We start from the raw sequence: 20,161 nt of genomic DNA, 5'->3' as shown, positions 1-20,161 counted from the left end.
TCCCATTGTGGAGCCCAAATCCAAGCAGCCTGCCCTGCCTAGCAGCTCTAGGAACAGAAATTCAGAGAATCCATTTGAGATGTAGAGTGGCTGTCAAAGCCAACCTCATTGGATTACTGATCTTGATTGATTTTTCCATTGATTTAGCGAGGGCACGTTGCATAAGCAAGGAAGTCAAACTTTGCCCTGTGTTTCCTGCTTAGGGCTACTATCGGATGTCTCCGCAGATGTCTTGGTCACCTGTTACAGTAGGTCAAACGGAGCTTGCTTGGCAGGATTTCTAAGGAGTTTTTCTTAATGGAAATCCCGTTGCAATTCAGTTGGCTTCATCAATTCACTTTCTCACTGTTGCTTTAAGTTAATTTTACACCGGTCCTCAAATAAGCCCCAAATGGTCAAACGAAGAGAAGAGGAACTTTGGCCTGACTGAGGCCACATTGCAGGCTTGTCCCCATCAAACAAACATGATGCCTTTCACACACACAGACATAAGACTTCGGGTAGCCTGCTTTATCTACAGTAAGTAGGGTATTTAAAGTTTCAAGCTGTGCAGATCTCAAAAGCCGACTGACAAGTAAACTCAATCCCATCAAATCATCTTATGGTCAGGTACCTGAAGATATTTACGACGCTGATGGGGCGTTTCCAAGGATTGCCTCCTAATAGCAAGCAAAACAATTTGGGAGGGGGGATTGTAGGTTTCATTTTCACATATTTTACACTTATGTGATGAACTACATTTCTTTCGAGCATAAACATACATGATACAGTAGCATAATCTCCATTTTTTTTTTAAGGTTATTGAATTGCAATTTATGATACACAAATATATTATCGTCATATATATTACATTTTCAAGTTATTGGGGAAATGTGCAGTTTACAATTGTACACAAAGTTTGCAATGGATACCTGATGCTCAAATGTGACTTCGAACCATATCAGTCCATACAATCTAAAGACTTAGGCTTTGAACTGACTCAGCTCCACTCTTAAAATACATGAAGTAGAAAATCTCTGACAATCAAAAAATATATACTTTGCATATTAACATAAATGTAACCTCACAAGGCTCAGGAGTGTGTACACATTTTGAGCATCGCTATTATTATTAGCCCTCGGTAAAGTCAATTGTCATTTGCTAAAACAAGTTTAAAGTTTGAGTTATGGGAAAAGGCTTGTGCTCTTACAGTAAATAATTCTAAATGAACAGTGACTGCCTTTCAACAGAATTTGTTGGTGTTATATCCCACTCATATTTGTTCTTGAAATGAGTTTTCCTGTTCTAATAAAACAGCTCAGTCAGAAAAGTTTGTCCACTGAACTGTCCCCCTAATATCTTTATGGATCATCAGAGTATGGATAAGCATGTACAGGTAGATATTTCCCAAAGCAGAATACATGTCTAAATAAATTAAAATACAGTATATGACAGATGTTAAGATGTAATGTTTGTTTCATTACTTGGATTATGTTAGTTGTCGATAAAGTCGTACCTATAGTGATCTGTGAAAGATAAGCTCTACTTTAAGTGCGCTGTCAAGATATGGTAATGCACCAGCTGCTGGTACATCTGCCATGAGTGTGTTGATCCATCAGGATTGGCTTATCAAGTCCTGAGAATGAGGGGAAGTGATTAAGTCAGTCCACACAGGGACACATCTTCACACGGTCTCCCCACTGACTGCTTGCTGCGCCCAGGGATCCTCTCACACACGGCCAGGACTGGGGCACAATCCAGGAGGTTAGGCGATGGTGCAGGTCTTGGACTTTCCAACCTCTGCTGCCTCCTCTACTGTTCAAACAGAAAGCAAGACAGCAACAACATGCATAGCAAGACAGCAAGCAGCAAGATAAAGAGTAAGAAGGTGGTCTTAGTTTGTTGATAACTTAACTAAGGTAACCTCAGGGGCGGACTGGCCATCTGGCAATTTGGGCAAATGCCAGATGGGCTGGTCCATTTTCAGCCCTGTCTGACATGTCTAGCCCAGGCCTGTCAAAAAAAACTGTCCGGTGGCCTGCTGTGCCACTGGTGGCTTGGCATCTGTGTGCATGGACAAGCCTCAGGCACTGTGTCTAAAAGAATGGTAGGCTATTTACCAGTGTTCCCATTTCTTGGGAGATTGAACAATAGTGTATCTTGCAGGGTTGGGTCCATTCTCCAAATAGCCCTTTAATTGTAATTCAATTGTTGAATTAGAAAAAGAATTGGCCACAATAGAATGTCATTTATATTAAAGTGGCAATCAGCACTTGAAACAATGGCAAAGCGTACACCTCGCCCCTGTTACGGTAAAAAGCTGAGGGACGGGGCTGGAGAAATGTTACCACTCTGAAATTCATTAACAGAGCTATGGATGCAAGGACTGACTATCTATGATATCACAATTATACTTTTAACCATGTTTTGAGGCTAGGCGGTGTTTGTTACATTTACTTTGTTTACAAACATTGGAGCAAAGCCAGCTTATATGTTGGTTTCTGATGGGGTATAACAGTTGAACTAAGCTCATAGGGCATTTATAAGTTATATTCTTCAAGAATCAATGGCTATATATCATTAATTTATAAGTCCACAAATGGTTGTAGCAACTGCAAATTTAATTCAATAAATATCACTTTATTAAGCACCTTTTGGGGGGATTAAAAAAGTACTATACCACTTGATCAAAAGTATGTGGACACCGGCTCTTCGAACATCTCATTCCAAAATCATGGTCATTAATATGGAGCTAGTCCCCCGTTGCTGCTATAACAGCCTCCACTCTTCTGGGAAGGCTTTCCACTAGATGTTGGTACATTGCTGAGACTTGCTTCTATTCCGCCACAAGAGCATTAGTGAGGTCGTCACTGATTTTGGGCGATTAGGCCTGGCTCGCAGTCGGCATACCAATTCATCCCAAAGGTGTTCGATGGGGTTGAGGTCAGGGCTCTGTGCAGGCCAGTCAAGTTCTTCCACACCGATCTCGACAAAGCATTTCTGTATGGACTTTGCTTTGTGCACGGGGGCATTGTCATGCTGAAACAGGAAAGGGCCTTCCCCAAACTGTTGCCACAAAGTTGGAAGCACAGAATCGTCTAGAATGCCATTGTATGCTGTCGCGTTAAGATTTCTCTTCACTGGAACTAAGGGGCCTAGCCCGAACCCTTAAAAACAGCCCCAGACCATTATTCCTCCTCCATCAAACTTTACAGTTGGCAGTATGCATTTGGGCAGGTAGCATTCTCCTGGCATCCGCCAAAGCCAGATTCGTCCGTCGGACTGCCAGATGGTGAAGCTTGATTCATCACCCCAGAGAACGCGTTTCCACTGCTCCAGTCCAATGGCGGCGAGCTTTACACCACTCCAGCCGACAGCTTGGCATTGTGCATGGTGATCTTAGGCATGTGTGCGGCTGCTCGGCCATGGAAACGCATTTCATAAAGCTCCCGACGAACAGTTCTTGTGCTGAAGTTGCTTCCAGAGGCAGTTTGGAACTGAGGACCGACGATTTTTACACGCTCCACGCTTCAGCACTCGGCAATCCCGTTCTGTGAGCTTGTGTGGCCTACCACTTTGCGCCTGAGCCATTGTTGCACCTTGACATTTCCACATCACAATAATAGCCCTTACAGTTGACCTGGGCAGCTCTAGCAGGCCAGAAATTTGACGAACTGACTTGTAGGAAAGGTGGCATCCTATGATGGTGCCACATTGAAAGTCATTGAGCTCTTCAATAAGTCCATTCTACTGCCAATGTTTGTCTATGGAGATTGCATGGCTGTGTGCTCGATTTTATACACCTGTCAGCTACGGGTGTGGTTGAAATAGCCGAATACACTAATTTGAAGGGGTGTCCACATACTTTTTTAGATATAGTGTATCTTATCTTATACAAATGATTATTTTTTTGAGTGCACATACACTGAGTGGACAAAACATTAGGAACATGTGCTCTTTCCATGACATAGACTAACCAAGTGAATCCAGGTGAAATCTATGATCCCATAATGATGTCACTTGTTAAATCCACTTCAATCAATGTAAATGAAGGGGAGGAGACAGGTTAAAGAAGGTTTTTTAAACCTTGAAACAATTGAGACATGGATTGTGCATGTGTGCCATTCAGAGGGTGAGCGTTGGGCCAGTAACCGAAAGGTTGCTGGATCGAATCGCTGAGCTGAGCTGACAATGTAAATATATGTTGTTCTGCCCCTGAACAAGGCAGTTAACCCACTGTTTCCTGGTAGGCCGTCATTGTAAATAGGAATTTGTTCTTATTAACTGACTTGCCTACTAAAATAAAACAATTGGCAAGATAAAGATTTAAGGGGTAGTAGGTGTCAGGTGCACTGTTTTGAGTGTGTCAAGAACTGCAATTCTGCTGGGTTTTTCATGCTCAACAGTTTCCCGTGTGTATCAAGAATGGTCCCCCACCCAATGGACATCCAGCCAACTTGACAAAACTGTGGGAAGCATTGGCGTCAACATGGGCCAGCATCCCTGTGGAACATCCCTTTCGACACCTTGTAGAGTCCATGCCCCAATGAATTGAGGCTGTTCTTAGGGCAAAAGGGAAGGTGTTCCTAATGTTTTGTGTACACTCTTGTAAATTCAATTCAAAATACAATTTCAATTCATGGGTTGAATTGAATTTCATTCAAAATTGACTCCAGCCCTGATTTCTTGGCTGAGACCTGACTGTATTTCAAATGTTACCTGCTGGCGCTTCAATCTTCTTTTTCTCTTCTTCAATGGCCGCCATCTTGGCGGCGTGGATGTCGGCCAGCTCTTTCCAGTTCTTTAGGTTGTTGTTCAGCCCATCAAACATTGGGGTGATCTCTACGTGGAACCTCGAGAATTCCTGCACACATTTAGGCCCCATTATTGCAAGCATTCCCGTGCCCGGGACAGTCACTCAACCTGACATATTCCTCACGGTGCAATCATTCCTGCTGTGGAGTTCAGCGGATGCAAACTTGGAGATGGATAGGCCTACTGGTCACTCATGGTGGTCTAAACTGGATGACTTCCTCACTGAAGATGACAGTGATGGTTCACAGAGAAACTGATCATCTATTTTTCGAAGGATGATTCCGTTTCCAAAAACAATTGATGGAACATTATACCTAATGACAAATAACACAAGCTGAGTTCTTTCTAAATCAACAGATCCCAATGAATTAAGACACAAAACATGGCTTGGTTGAGCTTCAACCAGCCAGGCAGTTACCTTGTATACGAACGAACACACAAACTGAATGAAACCGCACTGCATCTTGGGTAACTCCGCTGCACAGTTTCTGTCCATCATGGGCTGAGGATCAATGAAATGAATGGGGAAGATCAACTCAAACAGAGAACTAACAAAAATGTATGATTACTCTATAAACACACAGTATATTGTAAAGAAACAGAGGTTGTCTTCACAAACTCACAATGGGTTGCTGATCGAGAACGGTCCTTTCCAAGTCACCTTGCTCCCAGAACTCAGCTGCGACCATTAGAGCCACCTAGGAGGTAGAGAATTCATAGAAAAGATTGTATCAGTACTTACTTAAACATCAGAGCATCCTGTGGTCTATATTGTCTTGAGGGAACTGGGATATATATTTTTTTTGCTGTGTTTTGTTTCAAGACATGGTGGACAGATATAGTATCCACCTTGCTCTGGACCTCCCATGGTTTGGTGATGGCAGACAAGTCACAACCTGTCATCATCATGGCCCTGATACACAAGAAGGGACAGTATTGTTATATTATTTCATACTATGTAAGAAATCCCGAGAACTGCCACAATGTGCACTTTAAGAAAAGTGGACAACTGCCTCAAGTGTAGCAAATCCCTGAGATGGAGGAAAGAAGAACATTCCTACTCACATGATAATTTCCTTCCTGATGGCGTTGTTGGAAATATGCTCGATTTTGTCCTTCTCGGTTTCCATTGGCTCAGTGGCGTTCACAATATTCTGGAACATTGTTCTTTTTCTGGGGGCCAGACCAACAGTCAAGTTAGAACATTGCACACATGAAAAGTGATACTGATTCAGTATACTTAAAAGCAGCTATATCAGAGACCATAACAATTGTAAAAACCCACTTGAAGTACAAGGCCAGATCAGTGGCAATGATGCAGACGTCAAACAAGTGCTGTACAGTCTCAAACTGACGCTTCTGGAGATTCACAAAGATGTTCAGGCTCTGAAGGGGGAGTAGAGAAAAAGGTAAGAATTCAACTCCCACAATTACCTTGTATGCAAACGCTGGCCAAAAGTAGTGCGCTATGTAGGGGTAGCGGGTAGCATAGCTTTGCCATGCTTGCTTTGCTCTGACTTCCCTTATTTTGCTCTGCTCTGCCTTGCATGCTACCTCAGGGAGTGACTCCCCTGCCCCACGCGAATCTCGGGCTCAGCTGGCTCTGGCTGACAGCACCCGGTTAGGGCCCCCACCCAGGGTTACAGGAAAATATAGGGTAGACTGGGCTCTCAAACCCTGGTGTGCAGCCAGTCTAGGAGATGGACAACTCCAATTACAAAGCCACAAGTCTTCAACGGCTGGCAAGGCGGATACAGGAGTCCTATCTCCCAAACGTCTGGAAAGGTGGATGAAGGCGGCAACTGATAACTGGCAAAATTGTATGCACTCACTACTGTAAGTCGCTCTGGATAAGAGCGTTTGCTAAATTACTCAAATGTAATAGGGAACAGGGTGCCATTTTGGCCACAGCCGTAACAGGAGTCTGGGTCTCGAACCTCCTCAGCCATGAGCGTCTTGCTATATTCCAGATGGTGCCTCTCCATGATGGAGGATCCGTGCAGTTTGGCTAAAGGCGATCCACTCCTGCAGGTCAGAGAGAGGGGGTAACACAATCGTTAGACCCCAAACAACACCTTCCAAACCAAGAGCAGACAACTAAACAGTGATTATTTAGGGAGTGGTTTGAGTGCTCATAGGTAAACGGAGGGGGTCTTACTTTGTCTGATATAAGTTGTTGGTCCCCCTGTGGTCAATATCGTGGCAGAATGCAGCAGCCACCATGGCAAAGGCATCCAGGTCAGAGTAATATTTCCTCAGCCTGCCAGTCTGTGAAGCAAAAGGGTGGGCTGATTCATTATCAAACAAAATGGGAGGGGTGGGGTAATCCACTATCGAACAAAATGGGAGGGGTGGGGTAATCCACTATCGAACAAAATGGGAGGGGTGGGGTAATCCACTATCGAACAAAATGGGAGGGGTGGGGTAATCCACTATCGAACAAAATGGGAGGGGTGGGGTAATCCACTATCGAACAAAATGGGAGGGGTGGGGTAATCCACTATCGAACAAAATGGGAGGGGTGGGGTAATCCACTATCGAACAAAATGGGAGGGGTGGGGTAATCCACTATCGAACAAAATGGGAGGGGTGGGGTAATCCACTATCGAACAAAATGGGAGGGGTGGGGTAATCCACTATCGAACAAAATGGGAGGGGTGGGGTAATCCACTATCGAACAAAATGGGAGGGGTGGGGTATTCCACTATCGAACAAAATGGGAGGGGTGGGGTAATCCACTATCGAACAAAATGGGAGGGGTGGGGTAATCCACTATCAAACAAAATGGGAGGGGTGGGGTAATCCACTATCGAACAAAATGGGTGTGTGAGGTGATAGATCCATTATCATTAGTGGGCAGCCTGTAGTTGGCAGCATCAATGTTTCTCTAAACAATTAGGAACTTTGAACTCTTCTTTTGGGGATTTAATGCCCAGTTATTCTGCACAATCTACACTTAGCCATGCACAATGCTGTGAAAAAGTATTTTCCCCATTTCTAATTTTCTCCACTTTTGCATATTTTTTTTATACATAATGTTATTAGATCTTCAACCAAAACCGACTATTAGGTAAAGGGAACCTGAGTGAACAAATAACACAACAATTACATATTTATTTCATAAACAAAGTTATGCAACACCCAATGCCCCTGTGGGAAAAGGTAATTGCCCCCTTACACTGGTTGTGACACCTTTAGCTGCAATGACTCCAACCAAAGGCATAGTGGTGCTCATGTTGTCCAAAAAGTTATACTTTTGACTCATCTGTCCATAGAACATTCTTTCAAGGGTCTTGATGATCATCCAGGTGCTTTTTGACAAACTTGAGTAAACCTTTTGGATGAGATGGGTCCCATTATGTCTGGCGAAAACTAAACACTGCATTCCACAGTAAGAACCTTATACCAACGGTTAAGCATGGTGGTGGTAGTGTGATAGTTTGGGGATGCTTTGCTGCCTCAGGACCTGGATGACTTGCCTTAATAGAAGGAACCATGAATTCTGCTCTGTGTCAGAGAATTCTACAGGAGAATGTCAGGCCATCCAATTGTGAGCTGAAGCTGAAGCACAGCTGGGTCATACAGCAAGACAATGATCCAAAACGCACAATCAAGTCTGAAAATGGTTAAAAAGTAACAAATGTGAAGTTTTGCAATGGCCTAGTGAAAGTCCAGACCGAATCCCAATTGAGATGTTGTAGCAGGACTTGAAACGAGCAGTTCATGCTGGAAAACCCATAAATGTCGCTGAGTTAAAGCAGTTCTGCATGGAAGAGTGGACCAAAATTCCTCCACAGCGATGTGAGAGACTGATCAACAACTACAGGAAGCGTTTGGTTGCAGTCATTGCAGCTAAAGGTGGCACAACCAGTTATTGAGTGTAAGGTGGCACAACCAGTTATTGAGTGTAAGGGGCACAACCAGTTATTGAGTGTAAGGGGGCAATTACATTTTCACACAGGGGAATTGGGTGTTGCATAACTTTGTTAATTAAAAAAATATATATATATATTTTGTAAACTCAGGTTCCCTTTATTTAATATTACATTTTGGTTGAAGATCTGATAACAGTTTCAAAAATTTGAAAAAATTGAGAAAATCAGAAAGGGGGAAAATACTTTTTTATGGCACTGTAGGTATCAGGTGATATTATTGGTACTGTAGGAGTAAAGGGACTCACCTGTAGAAGACAGAACATGGTCTGGCCCACATTGAAGCCGTGTCTCCAGTTGTGGTAGGTGATGTCACGGTAACCTTTTCGGACAGTGTACATCCATCGGGTCAGGGTCTGGTTGTACATGTGGAGAGGAAACAATTAGACATGAGGGACACTTCACTAATGATCTATATCAGTGGTTCCCAACCTTTTTTGGTTACTGTACCACCAACAGAATTTGGCTCTGCCCGGAGTACCCCTGAAGTACCCCCTCATGTGCATTTTACCAGTAGGCCTATGGTCTCATGAGTCTTCTCAAGTATCCCATGTGGATGGTCCTAGTGCCCCTGGTTGGGAACCACTGCTCTATATGACCAAACCAGTAGGACATGGCCTTGTATTTAGAAAACATTAGGCTCAACAAAATAAATTAGATACCGAAAAGGCAAATGCTTTGTTAATATATTGAGTCATGCATTCTGGGGACATGTAATGTATAATGCTGAGGTTACAACAAAATAAATACTTCTAAATGAACATGATTGTTTTACTAGTCAGGGGCTTCATGACTGACCTCTGCGGGCACTTTGAACTTCTCCACCACGTTCAGCTCAAAGAAGCAGCGAATTCCACACATGATGAGGCCGTGCTCTGTCACAGGGAAGTCACTGAAGGAGAACAGCAGCAGGTCTACATCTACGGCCACAGGGCAGTTTGATCTCTACAGAAGGGCAAAATAATAACCATATATTTATTGATTGATCCTTCAAACACCACTCTGGGCCACATTATCGTTGTGTCTCTACCCACTTTCACTGACAGTCTTATACATGGTCTTACCAAGAGTTTGTACATCTCTTTCTGGTCACAGTCCTCTGGTTCGGCATCAAACTTCTCCTTTGTGTTCTGTGGAAAGAGAAAAGAGTCAAATAAAAAACACGAGCTGGTGCACACCCAGAGAAAATGATTCTATGTAGAGGTACTGACTAACGGCGGATAAACTATAAGCTATGAAAATAAAGAGAGTCGCACACTAATTCTATTTATATTTATTTTTATAAGCTGAAAGAGAAAAGAGTATCAAAGGTTTGTCCCATGAGGCTAGTTTCCTCTGTGAATCTCCGCTGTCTTTAAGGTCTATGGTCTAACATGTCTCAGGGCTCACCAGGATACTCTGCATTTCAGTGTTAGTGCATCTGGTCTGACACATGAGCATCTCCTGGGCGATGTCCTTTCTCCACTCCATCCTGTTTAGTCTGTCGTACGTGTCGCAGTTGAGCACCGACCATCCCAGGAACTGAGTGAGGGCCTGGAACAATGCAGACAGATATTTACCACCTCTTGCATTCACATGTAACCCATGACAGAATTTATGAGTGAAGTGGTTGATATGACTGATGTCTATGCACTCACCTCAGTGATCTGTTCGTCGTGCTCATCGAATGGTTTACCATCTTTCCTGTTGAAGAAAGTGGCAATACCCACGATTTCTTCCTTTTTGTTGACGATGGGAAGGGACAAGACGTTCTTGATGACGAAACCTGACTCATCCACAGCCTCTTTCTGAAAGACAAAGCAGCATGAAGTCGATTAGTGAACACTTTGAGAATTATCCCTAGAATATTGCATTTTAGGAATACAACATCAATCTGAGGGCTGGTGGTCCTCTTCAAATAGCACGTGTTGCTGAGGACTCGATATATTGTAACACCAAGGTCATCCTAAACTTAATACCATCCATCCAATTGGGGCCCATACTCCTCACCTGGAAGGTGAAGTACTCATCAGCGCCAACATTCATCATGTTACAAATCTGCAGGGGAAGAAGAGTACATATTTCAGTAAAATCCCTGTCTACAGTAGGCCCTACATGCTTGTGGATAGTATATCGTCTGTGGTTAATGTATGGACTACATGCACTTTTTCACATCAACTTACATAGCCATTCTCAGAAACATAGGTGGGGAGCCCACTGACCAGGGCCCAGTGGTCAATAGGAGGTCCCCTGCATGGAACAGAGGGAGAGAGTAAGAGAGTGAGTGATAGGTTTTTGTTCATTCAGAGAGCATAATAATAATAATTCATGATTTCTAACAAGAAGCTACTGGTATTTACGGTATGACTTTGATTTCCTCTTTGGGTCCTTCTAAGAGATAGTCAATAATCTTGTAGAAGATGACTTCCTGCAGACGCAACAGAACAACATTCACCGGCTGTGACTGTGCCATAGACAAGGCAGTAGAGGAAAGAGCAGAATGCTTGGTGAAAATCATATCAAAGGAAAATGTATGTTCACCCTTCCGTCGGGGGTCTTCGGTCCGCTGTATGGCGGTACGTCTCCCAGCTTCACTGGCCACTCATCGTAGAACTCCTGCATGAAGAGAGGGAAGACAGCAATAAGGACTTCAGTGTTCCCATTTAGAAACCACAGAGGGAGAAGATCCAAAATGGCACCCACATCAGGACAGTGACAAAACAGCAATATGCCTCAGAATATTATACACTAGTAACAAACCTTCTCTTTGGTCATGTCCAAGAGGCCTACGGAGTATCTTTCACAATTGAGGTAGATTCTCACAGTGTACAGAGCTTTGTGGAACTGTCTCTCAATGTCTGTCAACTCTTCAAACACTTTGCTGGCAGACCACAGAAGTACCTAGTGAAACAAATGGAGAAAAATGGATATTAGTTTTTTTTTTAGGGAAACTGTTATAATGGAATAACATGGCTTTACAGGAAACTTTAACTGATTTATCTTATCATCTTATTCTTGTGTCAGACACTAATAGAAAATTACCTTGGTGAACTGTGTCTTTGTATTCAAGGGCCAGCATGATTGACACAGTTGACGGACAGCTCATGTTGAATGATGGGGTTCACTGGGTTCTTACCTGACTCCTTCTGGATTCCACGTTGAACATGTATGCAGTGTGATGCTGCAGGGCAATGACGTGTGCAAAGACCATGTACTTGTTCCAGAGCTGAAAACCAAATCCAATGAAATCAATCATCAGTACAGCAGACAAGCATTCATCTGATGTGACATCCAGACTACTGATGTCCCACATCCCTCACACCGTGCTAACATTGACTATGCAGTATCGCCACCTCTCATGATCTAGAGAGCCCCTAATAGTTTTGTGGCAGTATCAGTGTGGCTTTTAAACAGTTGAATTATATGGCAAAACAATTATTTCCGCCTAAATAGACATACCAAAACGTAATTATTTTTCATGAGTTGGTCATAAACAAAAACTGGTAATGTTGCATTGATTTATAAAGGTCTGGAACTCACCTTTCTAGTAAAAATAGTTATTAATGGCTGTGGTGTACTCACTTTTTAGGACACAAGCTCAAGTACATAGTACAAACATTATGAAAATATGAAAAATCATACAGTATATGATTTTCTTCCTATTTAGAAAAAGTCGGGCATTAGGGCTTGAAATGACTGAAATGCTTTCTAAATATAGCAACAATCACATTATAAATGACTTAATATAAGATTTCACGTTTCTTATAACTGTAAAATAAATATGATCATAATTAGTGACAGTTAAGGGATTACTATTTTCCAGAAAATGGATCAAGTTTCTATACCAGGAATAATTCAATAATAATAATTTGATAATGGCGCCGATGGAGATGGCCGCCGTTTTACGATCCCGTAACTCTAAGATTGAATCGTACTACACCGGCTCTGACGCTCGTCGGATGTGGCAGGGCTTGCAAACTATTACAGACTGCGAGCTGCCCAGCGACACAAACCTACCAGACGAGCTAAATTACTTATATGCTCGGTTCGAGGCAAGTAACACTGAAACATGCATGAGAGCACCAGCTGTTCCGGATGACTGTGTGATCACACTCTCCATTGCTGATGTGAGTAAGACCTTTAAACAGGTCAACATTCACAAGGCCGCAGGGCCAGATGGATTACCAGGACGTGTACTCCGAGCATGCGCTAACCAACTGGCAAGTGTCTTCACTGACAATTTCAACCTGTCCCTGACTGAGTCTGTAATACCAACATGTTTCAAGTAGACCACCATAGTCCCTGTGCCCAAGAACACTAAGGTAACCTGTCTAAATTATTATCGACCCGTAGTACTCACGTCTGTAGCCATGAAGTGCTTTGAAAGGCTGGTAAAGGCTCATATCAACACCATTCTCCCAGAAAACCTACACCCACCCCAATTTGCATACCGCCCCAACAGAGCCACAGATGATACAATCTCTATTCCACTCAACACTGCCCATTCCCACCTGGACAAAAGGAACACTTATGTGAGAATGCTATTCATTGACTACAGCTCAGCGTTCAACACCATAGTACCCTCACATAGCTCATCACTAAGCTAAGGACCCTGGGACTAAAAACCTCCCTCTGCAACTGGATCCTGGACTTCCTCATGGGCCGCCCCCCAGATGGTAAGGAACAACAAATTAGCCACGCTGATCCTCAACACGGGGGCCCCTCAGGGGTGCATGCTCAGTCCCCTCCTGTACTCCCTGTTCACTCATGACTGCTTGACCAGGCACGACTCCAACACCATCATCAAGTTTGCCGATGACACAGCAGTGTTAGGCCTGATCACCGACAACAATGAGACAGTCTATAGGGAGGAGGTCAGAGACCTGGCCGTGTGGTGCCAGGACAACAACCTCTCCCTCAACGTGATCAAGACAAAGAAAAAGGAGGACCGAGCACGCCCCCATTCTGATCGACGGGGCTGTAGTGGAGCAGGTTGAGAGCTTCAAGTTCCTTGGCGTCCACATCACCAACAAAATAACATGGTCCAAGCACACCCAGACAGTCGTGAAGAGGGCACAACAAAACCTATTCCCCCTCAGGAGACTGAAAAGATTTGGCATGGGTCCTCAGATCCTCAAAAGGTTCTACAGCTGCACCATCGAGAGCATCCTGACTTATTTATACAAACAATGGAATTATTGATATCAAAAATGTGTTTCTCCATTGAATCCTGTGGGGAATTATCGATACCAAACATTCTTATAGGATTGTAGGATCTTGTCACCCCAATCAGAATCCTACTAGAACATATTTTCTTAATTGAACCCATTAAATGATAGTTTGTTGTCATTTGTTACAGTCATTTGTTGTCATTTGTTACAGTCATTGTTGTCATTTGTTACAGTACAAAACAACAACTGTTTTATATTAATTTCAGTTTTATTCACCACCACAATATGGGAGGTATTCAAGGCTGCAAGTTCATTTACAGTCTGACTACCAATACCGTACACCTTTTTCAACAAACTCTCCAACACTCACTTGAGTTATTTGATATGATGCTTATTCATGCAACTTCTTGTCTTTGAATTAGACATTACAATACTATAGACAACGTTACAATTACACAATATGTTTTTTTTGGGGGGGGGGGGGGGGTTCCCCTTAGAATATACAGAATCTTTACATTCCTTATATGCAAAAAAAGTAGAAGGAAAATAAATGTTTAGCTACAGTAGCACAAAGATAAGCATTTATTTCATTTGATATACAGTTGAAGTTGGAAGTTTACATACACCTTAGCCAAATACATTTAAACTCCGTTTTTCACAATTCCTGACATTTAATTCTAGTAAAAAATTCCCTGTCTTAGGTCAGTTAGGATCACCACTTTATTTTAAGAATGTGAAATGTCAGAATAATAGTAGAGAGAATGATTTATTTTAGCTTTTATTTCTTTCATCACATTCCCAGTGGGTCAGAAGTTTACATACACTCAATTAGTATTTGGTAGTATTGCCTTTAAATTGTTTAACCTAGGTCAAACGTTTCGGGTAGCCTTCCACAAGTTTCCCACAATAAGTTGGGTGAATTTTGGCCCATTCCTCCTGACAGAGCTGGTGTAACTGAGTCAGGTTTGTAGGCCTCCTTGCTCGCTCACACTTTTTCCATTTCTGCCCACAAAATTTCTATATGATTGAGGTCAGGGCTTTGTGATGGCCACTCCAATACCTTGACTTTGTTGTCCTTAAGCCATTTTGCCACAACTTTGGAAGTATGCTTGGGGTCATTGTCCATTTGGAAGACCCATTTGCAACCAAGCTTTCACTTCCTGACTGATGTCTTGAGATGTTGCTTCACTATATCCACATAATGTTCCTTCCTCATGATGCCATCTATTTTGTGAAGTGCACCAGTCCCTCCTGCAGCAAAGCACCCCCACAACATGATGCTGCCACCCCGTGCTTCATGGTTGGGATGGTGTTCTTCGGCTTGCAAGCTTCCGACTTTTTCCTCCAAACATAATGATGGTCATGGCCGAACAGTTCTATTTTTGTTTCATCAGACCAGAGGACATTTCTCCAAAAGGTACGATCTTTGTCCCCATGTGCAGTTGCAAACCGTAGTCTGGCTTTTTTATGGCGATTTTAGAGCAGTGGCTTCTTCCTTGCTGAGCGGCCTTTCAGATTATGTCGATATAGGACTCGTTTTACTGTGGATATTGATACTTTTGTACCCGTTTCCTCCAGCATCTTCACAAGGTACTTTGCTGTTGTTCTGGGATTGATTTGCATTTTTCGCACCAAAGTACGTTCATCTCTAGGAGACAGAACGCGTCTCCTTCCTGAGCAGTATGACGGCTGCGTGGTGGTGTTTAAGGTGTTTATGGTGTTTATACTTGCGTACTATTGTTTGTGCAGATGAACGTGGTACCTTCAGGCGTTTGGAAATTGCTCCCAAGGATGAACCAGACTTGTGGAGGTCTTGACTGATTTCTTTAGATTTTCCCATGATGTCAAGCAGAGAGGCACTGAGTTTGAAGGTAGACCTTGAAATGCATCCACAGGTACACCTCCAATTGACTCAAATGATGTCAATTAGCCTATCAGAAGCTTCTAATGCCATGACATCATTTTCAGAAATTTTCCAAGCTGCACAGTCAACTTAGTGTATGTAAACTTCTGAATTGGAATTGGAATTGTGATACAGTCAATTATAAGTGAAATAATCTGTCTGTAAACAATTGTTGGAAAAATTACTTGTGTCATGCACACAGTAGATGTCCTAACCGACTTACCAAAATTATAGTTTGTTAACAAGAAATGTCAACCTAAATCTATGTAATCTTCCAACTTCAACTGTATGCAACAGCTATGCATACAAAAAAGGGAACACTCCCTTTGTCCTCTTTATGTTGGGATAGGGAGAGGGAAATAAAAAACCTGAAGATAATTGAACCTCCAACTCCTTCCCAGGGTTGTACCACCCCCCCTCTCCCTCCATCCCTCCCTCCCTTTCTCCCTTTCTCCCTCCCCTCCGTCCCTTTCTCCCTCCCACACTCCCCGTGGGAAGATATTTGGGGATGGGGGTGCAGAGATCTGTCCTTGCGGACAATCTCAGTAAGTTTGACAATGTGTGATGCAGATGCACCAGATGCAAATGTTTCCTCCCGTTGTGTCCCTTGGACCTTGGGTGGCTGAGGCTGCACGAGATACAGTAGCTACTGGGTAGAGGCGACACTGCCGGCGGTTCCCCACTATAGGGTCAACATCTCGAGTGGCAAGGGTGGCAGTTCAATATTGGTTGCATGATGTTATTATAGTTCACGTGTTCACTGTCCGCCTTCATAGGTAATTGTCTAAGAGGTTTGAAGGGTGCTGCCAAGTTAACTATAGTGTATTAACAAGTTTTGAGGATAAATCCTTTAGAATGTAATGTAATTATCTATACAATCTATACAATTATCTATACAATTTATTTCTAAAGCAATAGAAATCGTATTGGAGAAAAAAACATTGAAATTCTACAGGATTCCAATACAAGGATCCAATTAGAATCTAATTAGAATCCTGTGTGGCTAACTTGATAGAGCATGGCACTTCCAATGCCAGGGTTTTGGGTTCGATTCCCACGGAAAATGTATGCACTCACTACTGTAAGTCTCTCTGGATAAGATTATCTGCTAAATGACTAAAATGTAAATAGAAAAATCCTATCTGATTGGGGAACTAGTCCTATTAGATAAAATCCTGTAGGATTTTATTTAGATTTCTAATTTGATTTTTTTATTGGAATCCTACAGGATTGTTTGAACAGGGGAGATATGGGGCTTTCTGACACTATAAGACATGGGACCCTACGACGTTCACAGAGCGATTTGTCCAACAAAATGTCAGTCGGAACCGGTCCAGAACCACCCAAATAGGGCCTTAACATCATGAATATTGATTACTGGGGTAATGTAGGCTATACAGTATCTGTATATGTCATGTGCTGTGTGAATTGTGCTATTATGTATTCATTGTGAAAAAAATACAGTTATTCCCATAATTACTAACACTGAGAAACCTTTCTAAGACTGGTATTTTTCTTTTGAGAGCTCATGACTTACTTCCTCGTCGGCTTTTGAGAATTCTTCGGCCCCAATTTTGTTTAGTGCCATTACAACACCAAGGCATTCTTTATCCGCCATGATGGGGTATGTGATCATGTTTTTGGTTTTGTATCCTGTCTGCTTGTCCACAAAGTCACTGAAGCGGTTATTCTGGAAGTGAAAAAGAAAAGAGTATATTGGATCAAGTCATTAGCTGCATTCACACTGCAATAAGCCCAGGGCTAACAGCCTCCTTAGCCCTGGGCTAAGATAATGCCATGTGAAAAGGCCTATTGAGTACAATTAACAGTCGCTAGACAAGAAACGCACAAAACGGATGTCATGTGAATGGCCCAATTCTATAACCATTGTCTCAAAAGTAATAAAGATGATTTTCAATCAATGAAAATATCATGGGCTAATCAAACGAGAAAAACTATGGACATACGCTGGCTAAAAAAACTATAGATTGAACCCCTTCTTGAATTCTGTAGTTAATTTATACATGTAATAGGGTGTTCATCCAGTAATCTACAGTATGTTGACCAATTGCAATTACAGATTTGTTTTAGCAGGTTGGCATTTCTTGTCATGAATCTTGTCCTGTAGGCATGTAAACCAAACCCCAACCTTAACCACACGACTTACACCAATGCCTAACCCTAACCTTACTGTAAATTAAGTCCAAAAAGCTCATTTTTGTTTCATGAATTTTTACGATATAGCCAATTTTGACTTTGCAGCTGGCCCATCTAGCAGACCTCGCTCAGTTCTGCCTCCGGGGCAAGATTCATGACAATAAATGTCAACCTGCTTTCTCTTCAGTCGTCCATACTTTAATTTAACATCAACAGCTTTGCAATCATACAACTGGACATTTTTGTTTTGAATATGATACAATATATTATCATGATGACTTGAATTAAATAATACAAATATAATAAATTAAAGTGTTCAATTAGCAAATCAACCAGATAATGACAGTTGTATAGCAAAAAAAATTATAATTCTGCACTACACAGGGGAATAACAGTCATTAAAATCATAATTTTATTGTAGAAACTAAGTGGTTAACATTAACATTTAGAATGAATTACTCATTCCATCATACTTGTAATTTCACTTATACTTGTTGAAGCTGACTTTACTGTAGACCAAATCAGACTATGAAGTTTGCCTTGGTCAGACTTCTGGATAATCAAAACTATTAGGCAACACCTTCAAGAAATTCATCAATTGAATTTAACAAAAATAGCTGACAGACAACAATCATTAAACTTCATGGACTTATATTTCTTTAATTATCTTCCCAAATCTGCATCAATTAAAATGTCTAACTTATGTGAGAAACAAATGACATTTTTAAGAATCTGACACGAACAATTGTGTGTAAATTGCGACTGCTTTTGGACATGTTATGGGTGCTTTGGTGACGCATGTACAAATTTTACGCGCACTTTGGCGGTTGGGCACCTGCTGACAAAGGCACTCACCTTGGTAACATCCGGAATGTTTTGCATCTTTTTGGAGTGCGCTGTGTATCCAACTACACCCATATCGATTGGAAACACAATCTCACCAGTGGGGTTGACGAGGTTCTCCTCAAATTTGGTGCTAGGAGTGACATTGAAGAGCATCGTTGTAAGCTCAGGTATTCCGTTTCTAGATCGAAGATCAAAGTAACTGCACCGGTCGGCGTTCAAAATCATGCAAACTCTCTGCAGGACCTTGTGCAATGCTTTTTCCATAACGATTTGCGATTGCATTTCTTTGACAAGGTCAAAGATGATGTTGGCCTCCTGAATTTGGGAGACATCTTTGAACGAAGTCGGATCTTTGATCTCAAGATTTTCTGTGAACGCTGTCGTGATTAATTCAGGGCGCAACTTTTTATCAAAGTACTCTTTAGCGAACTGGGGATTGTTCTCCAGGTACTTTTCCACACTATCCTTGTCTCCCATTTTGAATTGTTTGCTTTTCCCTCCCTTCTCTTACAGACGCATCACCCGGGAAAGTCGAAAGGGAAGTGAAAAAGGTGCTTAGTTAGAGGCCTCCGTTTGCGCCGACGTGCATTCTCTGCAGTGGTCCCTTACAAATCACCAAAACGTCCTGTACTACGCTACAAGCTGACAGAATGTAGTGGCTTACAGGCTGAAAGGATCAAAGTGTCCTCTAATTAATGTGACGTCATGAAATTAAAGCCCTAAGCTTTCTTAACCTACAAATCCCAACACAGATCATTTTATATTGGACAATCCAATCTGAGGCAAGGGAGGCAGGTTGTTGGAGCTCTGTCTCCAGCTGCAGCTGTGGTACATACAGAACGTTCATTTTGTGACAAAATGGTTGACTCATCAATAGACTATTTACCCAATAGGCCCACTGAGTAGGAAATAGTTGGACAGTTCATCTTGAACAATGCTGCAGTTCCCCACTATAGTTCCAAGCAAATATTCCAGCCGCAGAACTCTCTCTTACAGTGATGTGTGTTTATAAGAATTCCCTACGGTATATTTACAGTCAAAGTGAAGCCAAGTGAGTAATAGCATCAGTGAAGCAATTCAAAAAGAGCTCAATTAAATCAGTTCCCTCTATAATGTATTTAACCAGCTCATTTTAGTCTTGGTACGGTTCACGTGTGATAAACACACTGCAGAACAAAAGACACCTAGACATTATGTCCACAATGTTGGTAGAAGTATTTTATCTTAATTATCTTAATCTCACTGTCCTCATAGGGCAATCTGAAAGCCTTGCTAAGTGAGGACAATCAGAGATCTGTGAAAGATGGTGCAAAAAGGTGTGCTTTTATTACCCTATTACACTGTCTGGCAAGACAGGACGGACAAAGTTCCCCTGTCTA

At 42.2% G+C, this 20,161-nt stretch overlaps 1 protein-coding gene across 2 annotated transcripts; it reads right to left on the bottom strand.

Moving 5' to 3' along the window:
* Positions 1 to 1,008: 1,008 nt before the first annotated feature.
* On the bottom strand, positions 1,009 to 19,419 carry LOC106589370 (cone cGMP-specific 3',5'-cyclic phosphodiesterase subunit alpha'). Of its 2 annotated transcripts, none has more exons than XM_014179255.3 (22): positions 18,792 to 19,419; positions 17,317 to 17,469; positions 11,842 to 11,931; positions 11,466 to 11,606; positions 11,247 to 11,321; positions 11,066 to 11,133; positions 10,889 to 10,955; positions 10,716 to 10,763; positions 10,364 to 10,513; positions 10,116 to 10,259; positions 9,791 to 9,856; positions 9,525 to 9,671; positions 8,975 to 9,082; positions 6,953 to 7,062; positions 6,732 to 6,819; positions 6,080 to 6,180; positions 5,860 to 5,967; positions 5,644 to 5,707; positions 5,418 to 5,492; positions 5,213 to 5,296; positions 4,699 to 4,843; positions 1,009 to 1,794 (listed from the first exon to the last, which is right to left on the bottom strand). In XM_014179255.3, the coding sequence occupies exons 1-22, from the start codon at positions 19,257 to 19,259 to the stop codon at positions 1,745 to 1,747; spliced, it is 2,550 nt and encodes an 849-aa protein (XP_014034730.1). In that variant the 5' UTR covers positions 19,260 to 19,419; the 3' UTR covers positions 1,009 to 1,744. The 2 variants fall into 2 exon arrangements, with proteins under 2 accessions (XP_014034730.1, XP_045566377.1); XM_045710421.2 differs by having other exon boundaries at positions 1,009 to 1,791.
* Positions 19,420 to 20,161: the final 742 nt, after the last annotated feature.

The sequence above is a fragment of the Salmo salar genome, chromosome 28, assembly GCF_965601325.2.
Source record: "Salmo salar chromosome 28, fSalSal1, whole genome shotgun sequence".
NCBI classification, from domain to species: domain Eukaryota; kingdom Metazoa; phylum Chordata; class Actinopteri; order Salmoniformes; family Salmonidae; genus Salmo; species Salmo salar.
Note: the sequence above shows the minus strand (reverse complement) of the source record. Positions and strands in the feature narration are given on the sequence as shown.